Source organism: Episyrphus balteatus, chromosome 1 (assembly GCF_945859705.1).
Source record: "Episyrphus balteatus chromosome 1, idEpiBalt1.1, whole genome shotgun sequence".
Lineage (NCBI taxonomy): Eukaryota > Metazoa > Arthropoda > Insecta > Diptera > Syrphidae > Episyrphus > Episyrphus balteatus.
In genome coordinates this window covers 145,436,554-145,455,913 of record NC_079134.1, presented here as the reverse complement: position 1 = coordinate 145,455,913, position 19,360 = coordinate 145,436,554, and the positions used below count along the sequence as shown (strand labels likewise).

Sequence of the window (19,360 nt, the reverse complement as noted above, 5' to 3'; positions counted from 1 at the left end):
CGGCGTAAGTGCAAAATGGTGCTCGTTGAAAGCGGCCAAGATAAGTGTTTCCAGCGCGCCCAATACAGCAGTAGTACCGAACTCGCTGCGAGTAACGCAAAATACCCCCCCCCCCACCCAGAAGCTCTCTGGTTTTCCATACCCGCACTCAAGTGGAGTCTCGAAACCTCAATCGAATTCCGCGAGGGCAGCAGCTGCCACAAAGATGTAAAGGCCCCCCCACAGCCACACATAAAAACCTTACACCAACATCCTCGACGATGCTATAGATGTTATTCCCTAACTCAACCCGATTGGCGTAGAATCACACCGGTTGCCATCAGCCAAGCGTTACCAGGCTGCAACCGCACCGTGTGTTCCGTGATGCAGATGAAGGGCGCAAGGCAAGAGTACAGCAGCTCAGCGCACCGAAATATGTGTCACGTACCGCCAGACTGTATGTCGCCGTATAGTCGTCGTCGCTCGTCGTCGCCATGTTGTTTTGTTGATGTTGGATACCACTGGCATCGTCGTCGTTTCATGTTTCGCAATATCGCAATTATACAACTGCAAAGCGTTAAAGCAAATGCATTCGCCGACGACGATAAAAAAAAATGAGAGAGAAAATGAACAAAAGAGGGAGATGATAAAATGGACGGATATTTAACCAACATGCACAATGCACATTGGAAGCTGGAGAGGGGAAAACTGGGGGCCACGTGAGGCTGAGAGTGTGCAAGCACACAAATGTATATAGATGCCATCGTAATAACAATTCAATGTTTCGCATCGTAAACTCGTTGCAGCCATGTTAAAGCATCAACCATCAGCAATATCGAAGGACTTGATGCTGATGCTTCGACAACATACCAACTTTGCACACTTCACATGAGGAGGGTATGTTGGCAGATTGCGAGTTCCCCATCGAAACGGAAGGTTTCTTGTTCCTTTTTTATGGTAAATGCAGAAGCCGCCTAAATCTTTACATAAAAGTGGAAGTGGTGGATCCGATAAATAGCTTCAACTTCAACCGATGCGATGGTGCTTCGGCTGCCAAATAGCAGAGTTGACCAAGCGATAAGGTCTCTGGCAGCGACGAAACGCGACGCATGATGACGAGTCAAGAGACAATGTGGTTATTCCGAGATTGGGCTCCACGTCCACTCTTGTTGTGACAACCAGCATGGTTCTTGGTCAGTCAATAAATTTTTAAAACGAAATGCATGTGTCAGACAGGAATATTGAAATTGCCGATATTGTAGGTATGTTGTGCATGAAGGTAGGTGGTCACTGGTCAACTTGCTCATATGCAAGATAGGAATTTTAATTAAGATTAAATTATGAGGAGAACATGCGAACGAGGATATTATGTGAGTGAGTTTACATGATGTAAAATTGGATAACAGTTTATGAATGAATTTTGAATATTAGGCAGCAGAATGCGCCATTTAATGGGTTTCAAATAATAATGTTGATTTAAGTTGAGTTTTTAAGTTAGATGTGATTTAAAATGAGACTTAATGCCTGACATTCAAAAACGAAATAAATATTAAAAATAATCATTTTTATCAAAAAAAAAAAACAAAACTGACTTCCATGGATCAAAACTGGGTTTTATGGTTTATCTCATAGTTTCTATAGCCCCTGAACTGCAGGCACCACTGCACCAGCTTTCAAATAGAAAAAGAATTATCAAAATTGGTTCACTCAGTCCAAAGTTATGAGGTAACAAACATAAAAAAAAAAAAAATGCAGATGAATTGAATACCTCCTCCTTTTTGGAAGTCGGTAAATAGTAAGATTTGGTTTCGGTTTCATAATTGATTCCGATGTGACTTTTACCGTAATATAGAAAACCGACGACCGTCGAAAGTTGATAAGATAAGTTGATACTAAAAATAAAAAAATAAAATCCTATTTTAAAGGAAAAATTATCACATATCTAATACATTCATATCTTTGTTGTTTGGCCGGATAAAAAATTTCTGAAATGCCAAACAAAAGTCAAAATAGTAGAAAAAAAAAAAAAACAAAATAATAAAATAATATAAAGAACGTAACCCTACAAATGTGGTAATCCCATTCAAATGAAAACAACACTGACAAAAATCTTCTTTGAACAAAACAGTATAACTTTTTATGCACTAGCAAGCTAAACTATACGCCATACTCCCTTCTATTTAAAAAATGTCGGATGCCACCTCGTAAATGCAGAAAAGTTAAGTACTCGGCAACCCTACTCAAATGCTAAAAAAACACTAAATCACTTGTTTTTTGACCAAAGTGTAAAATATTTTTGATAGATAGATTTTGATGACGTCGGTAATTATTTAAAGTACTTTAACCTCTATAGATTAAAAATTGCTCTTTTTTACAATTAAATTTTTTTTTTGAAGAAAAAAATTTTTTTTTATTTATTTCAAACAATCATAATTTATAAGAAAAAGCTAAAAAAAATTACCTTTTTTCTTTTCTCATTATATTAATTTTTGTATTTTAAAATCTTACAAAAAAAAATTTACTATTAAAAAGCCAAATATTTCTTCTCAATAATAAAACCATTTTTAAATTTTTAAAATGCGCAAAAAGTATTAAAATAATTTATTAAAAACAATCATTTATTATGAAAAAAGTGAAAAAATCATTTCCATCACCCAAAAATTCATTTTTTTGATATAACAACCTATAATAAATTTTATACCATCTGAAAGCTTATTGTGTAAGCTCAAAATATACAGGGTGTCCCACAGTCACCGCCCCAAATGAAAACCATGGATTCCTGAGGTCATTTTAAGTCGAAAAACTTAAGAGGTAATTTTCTCGTTTTCGTCCCGTTTTCGAGTTACCACAGTTTTTATGATATTTGCTCTCTTGTCCTTTAACTGGCCTTATTTTTGCCAAACTAAGTTTCATTTGAAAGATTTTTTTTACAATCAATCAAGAATTTATTACAGTTTAAGTTTGTCTCAAAACTTTTTTTTCTGCGGACAACCGTTTTTCCACAATTTTACATCAAACACAATGTTCTTCGTTTTTTAAGTTGTTTTTTACACTTTCATATCATTTAAGTCAAAAAAACACGTTAATGAGTATTAATTTTTTGTCCTTTTTATTAAAGCCCAGTTTATTTTCATAAAAAAATTAAGTTTTATTTCACAAAAAAGGCTACTGAAAGTAATTAAAAAAAATAAACAAACTGAGTGAAATAAAAAAAAAAAATATTTTTTAAATAAAAAATTGATTTAAATGAACTAAAAACTTTTTCTGAGCTATTGTGGTTAAGAAAAGAACAAATAGATAAAGCTCAGAAAAAGTTTTAATTCATTTAAATTAATTTTGTATTTAAAAAATTATTTTTTTTTTAATTCACTCAGTTTGTTTATTTTTTTTTTTATTACTTTCAGTAGCCTTTTTTATGAAATAAAACTTATTTTTTTTATGGAAATAAACTGGGCTTTAATAAAAAGCACAAAAAATTAATAGTCATTGACATGTTTTTTTGACTTAAATGATATGAAAGTGTAAAAAACAACTTAAAAAACGATGAAAATTGTGTTTGATGTAAAATTGTGGAGAAACGGATGTCCGCAGAAAAAAAAGTTTGGAGACAAACTTAAACTGTAATAAATTCTTGATTGATTGTAAAAAAAAATATTTCAAATGAAACTTAGTTTGGCAAAGATAAGGCCAGTTAAAGCACAAGAGAGCAAAAATCATAAAAACTGTGGTAACTCGAAAACGGGACGAAAACGAGAAAATTACCTCTTAAGTTTTTCGACTTAAAATGACCTCAGAAATCCATGGTTTTCATTTGGGGCGGTGACTGTGGGACACCCTGTATATATCTATCAGGTCTATCAGACATCTACAAAAAGAGCTAACATTTTTGAACTCGATCAAATTTCATTAAAAAAGCAAAAAAAACATTTATGTTTATGTTCTCAGGCTATGGAATCAATTTTTTTGTTTGACAACCTATAAAAAAATATATATACCATGTGAAAGCTTATTATTTCACCTTTCATATGACGTATCAATCTCATTTGAAAGATGCCTACAAGAGAAGTTAGAATTTTTTAAAGTCAACCATGTCGAATTTCCAGACTGAGATTACGGTACTTCCCACACTGGTGGCTGTTCGGGGGGCAACATATCTCCACTTGTGTTTTGAGGTTTATCGCAAGTTTCTTGATTTAACATTGTGTAAGCTTGTAGTTAGTCTACCGTTATGTGTGATATACCAAATGAAAGGTTATTGTATCAGGATGCTCATAAAAGTTTAATAAAATTTCGATCTACTCGTGGTCAAAAGTTATAACCTGTTGAATTCTAAAAAATTATTTTACCATTATCTCAAAATTGTGTTTACGAAAATGATTGAAACTTCGCACACATTTAGTCGTGGTCTATCATTACTCCATATACTTTATTCCTGTATCTATTAAAGAAAAACAGATAAAAATAAAAAAAGATGAAAATCGGTTAAAAACGGTCAGAAGACGTGTTTTTAAAAAAATTGTTTCTTCCGTTATTCAGTCAAAACTCAATAAACGATTCCTATAAGTTTGAGATTTTTTAGAGGTGAACAGTGTCAAATTCAAACTTCATTCTCGACGAATGTGAAAGAAATGTCAAAGTCAACGAATTTTCGTTCATTCGTTGGTCGTGCTCATGTGAATAGTCAATAGAAATAGGGGACAATCTTCCGACTTCACTAATATTTTAAATATTTTTAGTTAATTGATATTGCAACTAACAATTTTATTCCTATAAAACTTTTATGCATTTTGTGTTGCAAATTAGCAAACAAAACCCTTTTCCACTCTTTTTTTCTCATAACTTCAGATGAGAAAAGGAAACAAAACATTACCTTCTAAAAAAAAACTATTTTCCTTACCTATATTTTCTTCGCATTTCCTTTTTCTGCGTTGGTAAAACTGAAAGTTCCAAAAGCCTTTTAAATTTTAAACAGACGTAGAAAGATATTGAGTATATTTTTATGAAATCGGATATAAAGAGTAGGTATTATTTTGAGTGATTTTGACATTAATTTATAATTATTCAAGACCAATTTTTTTTTAGATACATATTAGACAAAAAAAAAAAAACAAACAAAACAAAAAAAGGTAAAATGAGAAATTTTTAATGCTATGAATTTTGTAAGCTAGCAAAAAATTTTTGTACTCATATGAAAGTCTGCAACAATTGACCTTAAGTAAGTAAGCGTCTTCTTCTTATATTCATTCAACATAATATTATTGAAGTTATACTTCTTATGGGAGGGTGAGTATGGAAATTTACTTTTTGACAAGAATGTCAAAGGGATTATGACGCGATCACCCTGGGTAGCAGGGCTGTCGTTTCACCTTAAGAGTGGGCAGTACTTTAGTATTTAAAAATGCAGTACGCCGCAGTACGGCAAACATAAAACACACAACACGTTGCAAGTACATATTTCATGTGGCAAGTTGTATGTGGCAAGTTGCATGTGGCAAGTTGCATGTGGCAAGTGTTATGTGGCAAGTTGCGTGTGGCAAGTTGCATGTTGCAAGCTGCATGTGGTAAGTTGCGTGTGGTAAGTTGCATGTGGCAAGTTGCGTGTGGCAAGTTGCATGTGGGAAGTTGCATGTGACAAGTTGCATGTGGTAATTTCCATTTGGCAAGTTGCCAGGGTTGCAAAAAGCTCACATTTCAGCTAAGCTCACAGCTCAGTTTAAATTTGAGCTAGCTCACTTTTGAGCTAGGTACCATAGCTCAGCTCATTTGAGCTGAGCTGAAAGTTAGCGCCCCCAACTTCCAACGCCTATATCTAAGAATTTTGAAGAAAATAAAAAAAAATTTTTTTGATGCCAAAAGGTAGCGGGGACTCTAACCTACATTTGGGTACAACTCCCATCTCTTTAGGTCCACGCGTTCTCAAACCGGGAGAACTTAAAAGAAAAAAAAAGAAATAGGCACGATTCTGATAAAATAGGCATGATGTGGCGGTTTAACATGGAAGGCGATTTTTTAAAAATCTGACAATGTGCAAAACGTAGGCCCATGACACAAGCTATCATTTGGCATCACTCCCAAAAATTTTTCTCAAGCGGTTTAGCTTCCAGGAGCGTTCAAAGATTCGGGGAATTTTCGAAAAAAAATTTTACCCCAACTTTCAAAGGCGATTTTCTCGGAATTTTGAAAAAAATCGAAAAACCGGATTATACCACTATCGGGTAGCTGAGAATATAAGCTTTCATATGGCACCACTCCCCTGTCTCTAGATCAAAGCGTTCCAACGCCTATATCGCGGAATTTTGAAGAAAATGAAAAAAAATTTTTTGATGCCAAAAGGTAGCGGGGACTCTAACCTACATTTGGGTACAACTCCCATCCCTTTAGGTCCACGCGTTCTCAAACCGGGAGAACTTAAAAGAAAAAAAAAGAAATAGGCACGATTCTGATAAAATAGGCATGATGTGGCGGTTTAACATGGAAGGCGATTTTTTAAAAATCTGACAATGTGCAAAACGTAGGCCCATGACACAAGCTATCATTTGGCATCACTCCCAAAAATTTTTCTCAAGCGGTTTAGCTTCCAGGAGCGTTCAAAGATTCGGGGAATTTTCGAAAAAAAATTTTACCCCAACTTTCAAAGGCGATTTTCTCGGAATTTTGAAAAAAATCGAAAAACCGGATTATACCACTATCGGGTAGCTGAGAATATAAGCTTTCATATGGCACCACTCCCCTGTCTCTAGATCAAAGCGTTCCAACGCCTATATAGCGGAATTTTGAAGAAAATGAAAAAAAAATTTTTGATGCCAAAAGGTAGCGGGGACTCTAACCTACATTTGGGTACAACTCCCATCCCTTTAGGTCCACGCGTTCTCAAACCGGGAGAACTTAAAAGAAAAAAAAGAAATAGGCACGATTCTGAAAAAATAGGTATGATGTGGCGGTTTAACATGGAAGGCATTTTTTTTTTAATCTGATAATGTGCTAAGCGTAGGCCCATGACACAAGCTATCATTTGGCATCACTCCCAAAAATTGCTCTCAAACGGTTTAGCTTCCAGGAGCGTTCAAAGATTCGGGGAATTTTCGAAAAAAAAATTACCCTTACTTTCAAACGCGATCTTGGAATTTTGAAAAAAATCGAAAAACCGGATTATACCACTATCGGGTAGCTGAGAATATAAGCTTTCATATGGCACCACTCCCCTGTCTTTAGATCAAAGCGTTCAGCTAACAGAAGTTTTTTCGCACCCCCAACTTCCAACGCCTATATCGCGGAATTTTGAAGGAAATGAAAATAAAATTTTTGATGCCAAAAGGTAGCAGTGACTCTAACCTACATTTGGGTACAACTCCCATCGCTGTAGGACCCCGCGTTCTCAAACCGGGAGAACTTAAAAGAAAAAAAAGAAATAGGCACGATTCTGATAAAATAGGCATGATGTGGCGGTTTAACATGGAAGGCGATTTTTTAAAAATCTGATAATGTGCAAAGCGTAGGCCCATGACACAAGCTTTCATTTGGCATCACTCCCAAAAATTGCTCTCAAGCGGTTTAGCTTCCAGGAGCGTTCTAAGATTCGGGGATTTTTCGAAAAAAAAATTTACCCCAACTTTCAAACGCGATTTTCTCGGAATTTTGAAAAAAGTCGAAAAACCGGATTGTACCGGAATTTTTTTTTTTATGATAAAAAAAGAAATATTTTACTAAAAAAATAGAAATATATTTACTATTAAAAAAAACAAAGAGAAAAGATCACGAAAAATTATCTGTTTTTTTTATAAAAATATCCATGTGTTAAAATAATTCCATTAATAACTAGAACCAAACATCTTAAGCTATGGTGTTTTATAAAAGTTTAAAATATCTTCATATTTCATTATACTTTCCAAATAAATAATAGAAATTAAAAATATCAATTGAAATTAATTTTCATATACTGAATGAGAAGTATAACTTCAGTCGCGTGTACATGTGTACACACACTCTTTTTTAGAATTTATAAATGTCATTTATAATTCAAGAGTCAATGGTACATTTTTCGTCAAAAAGTCACACAAAAGACAGAAACTTATTCATCCATGTCCGTTCCTTGTAAAGTGACATTTCCTTAAACACATTCTTTTTTTTTTAATTCCATTAAAAAATCGTTAAAAGTGAGCTGCCTAAAAGCTTATTCCATATACACTCAGACCACCCATGAGTCATGCATCAAAAAATAATACTGTCCTGCAACAATATCGAACGCAATAGACCATAAAGTAGTCATATATCGACAAAGTAGCTCACATAAACCGTATACACACACTTAATAACTGTTAGGTATTCCTACTTTAACTCCATCCATTGGGCAGAGTGGGGTGCAAAAGCCTTTACTTTCTTGAAAAAAAAAAAACTAAGGACATGTCTATAGCCAATATAAATCCGAATTCCGGGTCGGAAATGAAATTTATTTGGCTAACTCACCAAGAAATATTTGAAATTATTATCCCATGTAAACCAAAACGGGACAGGACACACACAAGAAAGTATAGAAGAGAATATAAAAGGCTCCATGGACCGCATAATAGCACAATGGCAATGAAATCGCCTCAAGATACCGCTATACGCAATAAAAATAACAAATGTTTCCTGGGCTAAAGCTCCTGCGGTTTGGTTTGAGTGTAGCCCCCAAGGAGAATAGAATCCTGTGGAGTTTTATACTTCTTTCCATCTTATAGGCACTCACCCCAATGGGTGGTAAGGATTTTCATGGAAAAGGGATTTTTTTTTTCCATTCTCTCCAAAAAAATATTGAAGATATGAGGAAAAGTGCCATAATTCAGGACTAAGTGAAAGAATTCAATGGGCTCAAAGGACAGCTTTTACCAATTGAATAGATATAAGATTTTTTTTTTTGTTGAGAAAAAAGAATATGACTTGTTGTTGCAACTTAATTTATTAAGTTTTTCATTTCTTCATAAATCCAAGAGGAAGACCCAAAAACATCTCGGCTGGAATGTGATTAATTGCTTAGCCAAGGAAGACATATTAATGCCTCTTGTGCTATATCGTCCTGGCTGCCTCCTGTCTGAATTGAGAAGACTAAAAGTGTCGTCCAGCAGCAGCAGCAGCAGCAGTGTCACACTTGATTACATGCAAACAACAAACAAATTGTTTCGAGCACACAATATTGTTGGTCTTTTGTATAGAAAAATGTATCCATCTTCCTTGTCTGGGAATTTATATTTGGATGTTTCCTTTTTACTTTATATTCCTTGAAAGGTGGCTGGGTTGTGTCATTGTCATTGTTTCTTTTTTGATGTGGAAGAGAATCTTTTGTATATGGACAGGACATGAAAGTTGTTGGATACACAAAATGCAAAAGTCATTTGGACAGAAATTTTGGTAGTTTTGTGTTTCACACTTAACAAACAGATTAAGGAAAATTAAGAGCACAATGCTCTGGAGGGATTACAGATGTTGAGTGTGGTTGAAAAGTTATTTTAAAAGACTGTTTTCGAGTTGAGCAAGCTAAGCAACTTTAAGCTGGATAGATGATGTGTAAAAGTTTTCCGATTAAAAGTGAAGACACACGAAAATTTGTGATGATTGCAAAAATAAAAATGACTATCATGCAATACAAAATACAATATATTCGCCCTGAAACAATTTGGGAAATTTCTTTTTTTTCTAATTTTTTTTTCGCGTCTGATTGTTTTATGCGAACTACTGAAAATTTCATATTTTTAGTTTTTAAACAAATATGTAAAGTAGGCGCGGATGTAAGGACTTAAAAAATTGAAATGATTGCAGAAGATCGAGGTCACAGTTCTATGAAACTTGTCCTCATAAATGGAAATTCGGGTTTTTAAAGTTTTTTGTTTTTAGGTTTGCCTCTTCACAATGATCTCCATAGGTATAGATAAACTAGTAAAATAAAAATCAATACGATCGAAATCGTTACCCTCAAGAAACTTGACTTTTTGTTTTGCAATAAGGATGAATGATCAGAAGTTCTTTAAAAAAAATTTGGACGAAATTTTTTGGCGGAAAAGAGGTAGGAAATGAAATTCTATAAAAATTGTTTTTATTTTTTTTTTGTACTTTTTTTGAAAGAAAAAGAAAATTTTTACAAAAAACAAGTTTTTTTTTTCGAGGACCGAGCAAATTCTGTACCTAATCTTCTTCTTTTGTACAGGTGGTAGTATGATCATATAACTCTCCTGCTTACATATCTGATAAGCTTGTGGAGTTTAACTTCCGGTTTGTACTCAAAAACCGGCAGCAAGTTTGCAGCTTCTGAGTTGCATCATTTCTGAGGCCAATAACATGCTAGTTTTTTAGCATTGACTTATACCAGAAATAAGATTTTAGCCTTTTTCACATAGGATTCTCAGGCTCTCTCTATTGAACATGACAATACAAACTAAGTTGGTCGTAGTCTATATATTTTAAGAAATTGTATTTTTAACATGTAGTCTCATAAGTCCGAAAAAGTAAACGCATTGTAACGTAGTAATTATGTAGTACAACTTTAGTGTATAAGCATTTTTGTGATGGTAATAAAAACTGAAATGAGTCTTTTATTTGGGTGATAGGGTGTTTTTTTTTTAAATAAAGAAATATATTTTTGGTGCCTAACGTAAAAGTCATCAATTTGTGTGATTTTTTTAACTTATGTTAAATGTAAAAGATGAGTTGATATTATGCACTGATATTTAATTTTTAATTTCTTCAACTTTAAAATATAAAGCACAAAAAATCATTTTAAAAAAATCAGGTCAAAATGTCCACATTTCCCTTCCTCAAAAAAAAAAACATCCCTTCTAACAAAATGAATGGAAAATGAACATTTTTATGTTTCAAGACAAATTTTATTTTTGTTTTTTTGCTTTTATAATTTTCAGTTGGTGAAGAAAAGCTTTGAGTTTTGAAAGTTAGTTATTTTGGTATTTTTCTCAATATCTTTTTAGGGTAGGTATGTAAAAATATATGATCAAAATTAAAGCTTCAGGTCTTTTTTACTGTCAGAAATTTCATTTACCCTAAATTTAATCATTATAATTTCTAACGATATTTTTTTTTTAATAAAGCATTGGTCTATTAGTCAGAAACCAGAAATAACAGTCAACCTTTATTTTCAATCGGTTTCTCTCTGATAGTTACCACATTACTTTAAATAGTTTCGGTTAAGGTTTGAGATTTATTTTTAAAAATCAAAAATAAAGGTTATCGGTTGGGATTTATTTTTTATTTTTTTAAATAATTCTCAATAGTTGAGATTTTTACAAAAAAAAAAAAATAAATGGAAAAGGTCAACCTTTAACCGTTTTCGTTGAAAATAAATCAAAAATGGTCAATTCAAAGGAAAATGTCGAATATGTCAAGAATGTCTTTATATTGCAAAAATAAATATGAAAAGGATGTTTTTTCTAAGTTTATGTATTAAATAATGTATGAACTAAATAGACTCTCAAAGTTCTATAGGCCCAAGATTATATCTCTTTTCGTTTAAAGTAAAGACGAAAATGTTTCAGGAGACCGATGTTTAAATATCTAGGTCAAGGCGTTCAGCTTCCAGAAGCGTTTTCGCCCGCCTAACTTCAACCGGCTATATCTCGGAATTTAAAAAAAAAATGAAAAAAAAATTTGATGCCAAAAAGTAGCGGTGACTCTAACTTACATTTGGGTACAACTCCCATCCCTGTAAGTGCACGCGTTCTCAAACCGGGAGAACTTAAAGGTAAAAAAAAGTTAAGCCCGATTCTGAAAAAATAGGCATGATGTGGCGGTTTAACATGGAAGATGATTTTTTAAAAATCTGACAATGTGCAAAGCGTAGGCCCATGACACAAGCTATCATTTGGCATCTCAAAAATTGCTCTCAAGCGGTTTAGCTTCCAGGAGCGTTCAAAGATTCGGGGATTTTTCGAAAAAAAAAATTTACTCCAACTTTCAAACGCGATTTTCTCGGGTTTAAAAAAAAAAATCCAAAAACCCGATTATACCACTATCGGGTAGCTGAGAATATAAGCTTTTATATGACACCACTCCCATGTCTCTAGGAATTGATACATTTGCAGATGAGATTTATTTTTTTCTCTCAGCGATAAATCTCACTGGTTGACCGAAACATAAAAAAATACAAAATAAAGGTTTCTCCCAGACCTTGACCGAAATTTTTCTTTTTTGAAAATAAAGGTAGTTAACAGATCTACTATTTACTTATTATATATGTAGATATTACTAGATATATGTTTATGATGTAATACCATGTTTGATTGCTATCTAAAGTTTGATTTTTTTTTATGAAAGTTTTGATTTATAGTAAATGAGAATGAGAAAATAAAACTCCAAATAGAGAGTAATTTAAACTAATTTAAAATTAAATGCAAGAATTTATGCATCAATTGAAAACGTAACAACTTACAAGTTACAACTTCTTTAAAGTAATGATTATTCAAAAAATGTCATTTAACTTGCTTCAAACTAGTACATTTTTTCATACTCTACCTGATTTTTTCGAAAAAGTTTTCTTAAAAAATGTTTTTAGATTTTATTCAACCGAGGAAAATATTAAAATGTCATCCAACTTTTTTGTTTTGCTTCGTTGTCACCATTGCTATTGCCTAACTACACAAATCCCTTCATGTTAACTTTACAGGTGGGGACCATAACAAATTCAGCTAAAAGAAATTCTGATTCCCCGAAACATTAAAATTACCTTTTTACTGTCCTTTTAGTGCATAAAAAACTTGTCATAGTTGCTATTTTTGTCCTTTTAACTTAAAAAATGTGACAAAATTTGACACACTATTGTTTTTTTTTTTCAAAAATTATTCTTACATTTTATTCATATATGTTGTCATCACTTTACTGCATATAGAATTAATAATTTAATTAATAAATGCATATCACCCAGCTTTAAATAATGTTTAATAATTACCAAACCCATAAAAAACTTATGAGGCTTATTTTAAATCTAATCCATCACCAAGCCTCCATTCATAATACCTACTTAATCTTAATACTCAACAAATATGGTAAAATTACATTTGACATTTCCTCTATTACTATATTTGTTTCTTCTGACATAAGATTTTTTGCCTCTGGGAATTTACATAGATAAATCAAGGACTCACATCTTATTATACAAAAAAATAAGAAAAAACCATCAAAACCATTAACCACGACAGAGAGACGTTGAAAGAGAGAGAGAGAAACATACCGATTATACCAATATCGATAGCAAATCGTTTTGTTGCAACAAATTGCTACCCCGCACATATAAATAAAATCGCAAAGTGGGGAAACACAAATAAACCACCTGCAAGTTGCAAGTACCACCATGACATGCAATTGATCAATCACACAACAAAAAACACAAATCCACTTCAAGACTTCAAGAGTCAGCCCCAGACACCACAGAGCTGGAGCAAAGAGAGATAAAAAGATAATCCCCTCTCGCAAATATTTGTTTGAATACTGAAGTGGTTATTGTTGTTGTTGTTGTTGGTTCTGGGGAGAATTACTCAGAGACCACCAGTCGCTGTCTGACTAACTCTCAATCAAATAAGATCAATCGGGTAATTGATATTCGTGTTCGTTCATTATGTTCTTAGGTCCCTCTGCACAAAAGTCTGAATTATATCGGATTTGTACCTGGGCTATGTCAAGTCTACACGAGACGATCCCCGACCGCCGCGAATTGCTTTGTTGTACACTTTTTTTGTTTCTTGAAAAAATTCGCAATTATCGATAATTATTATGGATCATCGAGGCGATATTGTCCGATGTCCGGCCATTCCAAAAGATTGACCATTTATCTGTGCAATGATCGAAACAAATCGGTAAACAGCTTAAGTTGAACAATTGGCAGCAAAACGACACGCCACCAACATTTTTCTGAATCGTCAGTAAATTGATTGAAATATTGAGGGAGTGGAGAGCAAAGTCAGAGACACCAAAGAGAACCCAACAAATCAGTGTGTCTTATGGCACAATAGCGATGACAGCGCCGCCGCACGGTTGTCCAAAATGACTTATCTCGTTGCAAAAATCATAACTTTTGAACGGATTGAGTTAGCGGTACAATTTTTTTTTTTATTTGAAGGACATTTCTAGGGCTGTTATACCAATGAATTTCAATAAAATTATTTCACAGGGTGTTTCGGAATCATCGGCCAAAAACATATTTTCTTTAAAAAAAAAGTTTAAATTAAAATTGGTATGCCATTTTGTAGAAATCACTAATCCACATTTAAAAACAAAATTTCAAAAAAATACAATGTCCCGTTTTCGAAAATTTTATTTTTCAAAAAAAAATTTCAAAATTTTTTTAAAAATCCAAAATTTATTTTTTTTTTAAATTTTATTTTTGGCTTATATTTGAGTTATATAAGTGCTTTTTCACAAAAAGTTTCGTTGAAATCGAATAAGCCGTTTCAGAGAATATCGGATTTGAAAAAAAACGGTTTTATGGCAGGTACCGTAAAAAATCCATTCGGTTCCATGCATTAAGCCGAATAGGGTATGTGTACCAATCAATTGTTGATCCAAAATAAAAATATTTAGCTGCGCATGCTTGCGCACTGCCGAGATTTTGTACTTTGAAAAAAAATGAAGGCAGAAGGAACAGATTTTCTTTAAAAAAAATGTTTAAATTAAAATTGGTATGCCATTTTGTAGAAATCACTAATCCACATCTAAAAACAAAATTTCAAAAAAATACAATGTCCCGTTTTCGAAAATTTTATTTAAAAAAAAAAAATTTCAAAATTTTTTTAAAAATCCAAAAATTATTTTTTTTTGAAATTTTATTTTTGGCCTATATTTGAGTTATATAAGTGCTTCTTCACAAAAAGTTCCGTTGAAATCGAATAAGCCGTTTCGGAGAATATCGGATTTAAAAAAAAGCGTTCTATGGCAGGTACCGTTAATAATGATTTTCCAAAAAAAATTTTTTCATTAGAAGATAGACCTTGTTTTCAAACTCACATTTGAATTTTTTAAACAAAATCGTTGGAGCCGTTTTTGAGCAATTACAGCTTTGCTGAAATTGGTGTATGACAAGTACCGTTATTTTTGGCCCAAAAAAATTAATTCCAAAAATCCCTCTGGAGGGTCTCCAAAAAATGCTACATACCAAATTTGAAGTCAATCGGTCCATCCGTTTAGGCTGTAGATCCTTATACAGACAGACAGACAGACGGACTTCCGGGACCAACTTTTTTGGCATTCTCTATAATCGTAATATCATGGAAAAGTGTAATCTGAACTTTTTTTAGATGTGAATTAGTGATTTCTACAAAATGGCATACCAATTTTAATTTAAATATTTTTTTTTTTAAGAAAATCGGTTTTCGGCCGATGATTCCTAAACACCCTGTAAAACAATTTTCTTGAAATTCATTGGTGTAACAGCCCTGAAAATTTCCTTCAAATTAAAAAAAAAACTGTACCGCTACCTCAATCCGTTCAAAAGTTATGATTTTTGCAACGAGATAAGTCATTTTGGACAACAGTGCGCCGCTCCGATCGATGCCATGAACGTCAAAAACGACTGCAAACGACGACTTCAAAAAGTCAAGGTAGTCACGATTTTTATCAAAACCAACCATGATGATGACTTCTCTCTAAACAACACGAAGAGAGATCTCTTTGAATAATATCGATTCGACACAATGTTTATGACCTTGAAGTCTCGATTGGATTCTGATTCTGATTCTGACACTTGAGAGCTGTCATTAGAAGTTGTAGTTTTTTTTTTCTTTCAATTTCAATTTCAATACCATAACAATTATTTATTAGAGAGGTATTGTATTTGGAGAGGTGGATGGGAATCTACCGTGTTAATTTATTATTTTGCATTATGCAGATCAGGGTTGGGCTTAATATTTTTTGTAGATTAAAAGATTTACACTAACCTTGACATTTAGATGAATATGAGTGGCTTCTTGGACTCGTGCAAAATGACCTTTACCAAGAAAACGTCCTGTCATCGCATAATTGCCAACTTTAATAAGTTTCTTTTGATCTGGAATTTTAATAATTTAAATAGTCTAAATCGTTAATAAATCTGTTTTTTGACATCAGTAAGAAATGGCTTACATTCATGACAATTCATAACAACTCCTGGGGCACGATTTAAAAAAAAAGATGTAAATTACAAACTAAAACAAAAAGACTGTGAAGTACAAACAAAACATAAAAACGACTTTTTAAAATTTTTTGATTTGACTTTTTATTTATGATAAGAAAAATCTATCTAAAAAAAATCTTTATAAAAAAAGGTGTTTATTTCATTTGATGAGAGTCAATGGTGTAAATCTGAGTAGCTTAATGCAAACTTTGTTGAAATTTGAAACTTTAGACAAGTGCCCGGTGCCCCTTCAATTTATCTCATCAGAAAAAAAGAAATTTTTTATCAAAATCATACTTTCTTAACTTTGAAAAATGCCATTCGAATGATAATGAAAGAAAATTAGGGGTCTAATATCTACGAATTTTTTTTGTAAGCATTTCGAAATATGAATTTTTGAAAAACACCTACTTTTTTAAGGTGTTTTTTTTTCATAAAATTTTTTAATTTTAAAATGATTTTTGACTGAATAACGGGAAACACAAGTTTTTTTGCCCCGTGTTTTTGGCCGTTTTTAACCGTTTTTTATTTTTATCTTTTTATATAATAAATTAATGAAATTTACTGTAGTAAGATAAATAGGTAGGACTATATTACTACCAAATTTCAATTAATTTCGTATGCACAATTTTGAGATAACGGTAAAATAAAGTTTTTTTTTTAAAACGTTATATCTTTTGATCTAGAGCAGATACAAATTTTATTTAACTTTATTGAGCATGCTGATAATATTACTTTTCATTTGATATATCACACATAACGGTACATTTACTACAAGCTACACAATCTTAAATTACTTCAAAAATGCCATAAAACACCTGTGCAGATCTATTGTCGATGACCAGCCACCAGTGTAGGAAGTACCGCAATCTGAGTTTGAAATTTCGACATGGCTTTAAAAATTTATATACAGATATGGTTCAAGTATCATATTAAGCTTTTAAATAATATAAAACTTATTATAGGTTGTCATATAAAAAAAAATCGACTTTAAGGTAATGAAAGAAAAAAATTCTACACTGAGGGAAAAGCCACCATAAAACAACGTGAAATCGATGAAAACCACATTGATTTAACTATTATTCGGAATGATTTTGCGTTGAAGATGAACATTTTAAAATCAACGTGGAAAAAAGGTTAATTTTTGATGGTTTCGTATCTTAAAGTCACATAAATCAAAGTAGTTCATCTTTGAAAGAACGACGTTTCAACTTCAATTTATTTTTTCCCTCAGTAGTGTAAAAATCTAAGTATGGTTTTATTCTTTGGAAGAAATATTAAGCTTTTGGTAATTTTTTTTTACAAACTTTTGATACCTATAAAAAAAAATAATGATAAAAGAAAAAAAGGTAATATTTTTTTTAGCTTTTTCGTGTAAATTTATGATTGGATTCAAAAATGTATTCCGTTTTTCTACAAAACATGCATATATAAATATGTAAAATCTTAATGTTTTTTTTATCAAAAGCACACAACCTGTTTTCTTATCTTAAATATCTTATCTTAAAAATCATGTCAATTGCCTTGGAAGTGAAGGCACTTGAAATTTTTCGTAGACCCTCAAAATTTCAAGTTATCGTCAAAAAACCGTTATTGAACGTTTTCAGATTTCAACAATTTTTTACTCAGTTACTTTTCGGTCAATTTCAGATTTTTTTTACAGTTCTAAACAGAGTTTGTTGTTTTTGAAAATATTTTTTTTTTTATTATGCTCAAGCATTTTATGGGCTGAATCTCAAAGTACAACATTTTTCCACCGTTTTTTAGAGTTGGGAGACTGTTTTAAGCTACATTTTGTGTTTTGAAAATTTTTTTTTATGTAAACAGTTTTATTGTTCTATTTGTGCTGAATCAAATAAAATTTAATTCATAAAAAAATTGTTAGACATTGTGGAAATTGTGATTTTTTTAACTCGAGAAAGAAATTTCATTTTATTGGGACAATGAAAGTAATGAAAAATTAATTTCTCTGGTTATAATAAAGGTAGAAATTTTCTTATGGTATTAATTTTTAGAAAAAATCTACGTTTTAAAAATTTTGAAATCGTTTTTGGTTGCTCAGATATAAATTTTAAATAATGTTAATTTTTTCTAATATAAGTTTTTTGGTGAACGTTTACCAAAAAGCTTATATTAGTACAAAAAGGTCACTAATATCATGTTAATTTTTTCTTACCCATGATAAAACAAGCCCAAAAAAAAAAAAGTGCCAATACTTTTGACCTCACCTGTCTATATTTATGTATTTTGGCGTACTGAATCCGAATTTGAAGTCAGTTTTGCCCAAACACCCTCAAAGTTTTGATAAAATTGCAAAAAATCATGAAAATTGGGGTTTTTTTGCAATAAATTGAAATTTCTTTCTCGAGTAAAAAAACCATATCTTATTTGATTCAGCATAAATAGAACAATAAAACTCTGTAAAAAAAAAAACGGTCTTTAAAAAGCGGTGAAAAATGTTGTACTTTGATACAACATCCAATTTATTGCTTTAGCGCGAATTTAAGGTACAAAATTACAAATCGATATTTTTCAGATTTTCAAAAAAAAAAATCAAGGTTAACACCTTACAGTAAAAAAATATTTAAAAAAAATTCCTCTAAATCCATCGAGTGAGACATCAAAAGAAAGGTATCTTTAAGCTCGATTTTAATACAAAAATTGAAAATCTATATTTTTCAGATTTTGGTAAAAAAAAATCCAAAGTTAACTCCTTGCCGAAAAGAATACATTAAAAAAAAATCCTCCAAATATATCGAGTGAGACTTGAGACATCAAAAGAAAGGTGGCTTTAATAAATTTTAGCCAAAAGTTCGTTAAAACAATCAAAAATTGAACTTTAAAACTTAGTTCTACTATCATGAAAACACCTTTTCCAATTTGTTCCTTATTTTTTGTATTCAATCATTTTTGATCTTAAAAACTTCCATAAAACAAAACATTGCAATTTACCAAAATCAACAAAAAGTCAAATGCGTATATTTGCAAAACTCTCGACAAAATCAATAAACACCACTTTAAAAATTGATTCCGTAAAAATCTAAATAAAACTCACACACATCAAGATGGGAATAACCAAAATACCAAAAATGTTTAGGTAAATATCTTTTCTATGGACTTTCCAACTTATCTACACATTTATTGTATCTCTTAATTTAGTTACCGAAAAAAAAAATCAAAGAATCATTCTATATTCCATTTCGTACTGAATTAATTTTACCTTGTTTTTGCGGAATGATATTTATTTTATCGCATGAAAAA

The 19,360-nt window shown here is 31.8% G+C and overlaps 1 protein-coding gene across 1 annotated transcript in view; it reads right to left on the bottom strand.

Annotated features, from left to right (window-relative positions):
* Positions 1-16,182, bottom strand: part of LOC129907342 (uncharacterized) — a 67,483-nt gene extending 51,301 nt beyond the window's left edge. Inside the window, exons 1-2 of the mRNA XM_055983499.1 lie at positions 16,069-16,182; positions 15,885-15,994 (exon numbers count right to left, since the gene is read on the bottom strand). Of these exons, the coding sequence (XP_055839474.1) occupies positions 15,885-15,994; positions 16,069-16,084 (126 nt within the window). The 5' untranslated portion in view covers positions 16,085-16,182. The remainder of the gene's footprint in view (positions 1-15,884; positions 15,995-16,068) is intronic.
* Between the last annotated feature and the right edge of the window lie 3,178 nt (positions 16,183-19,360).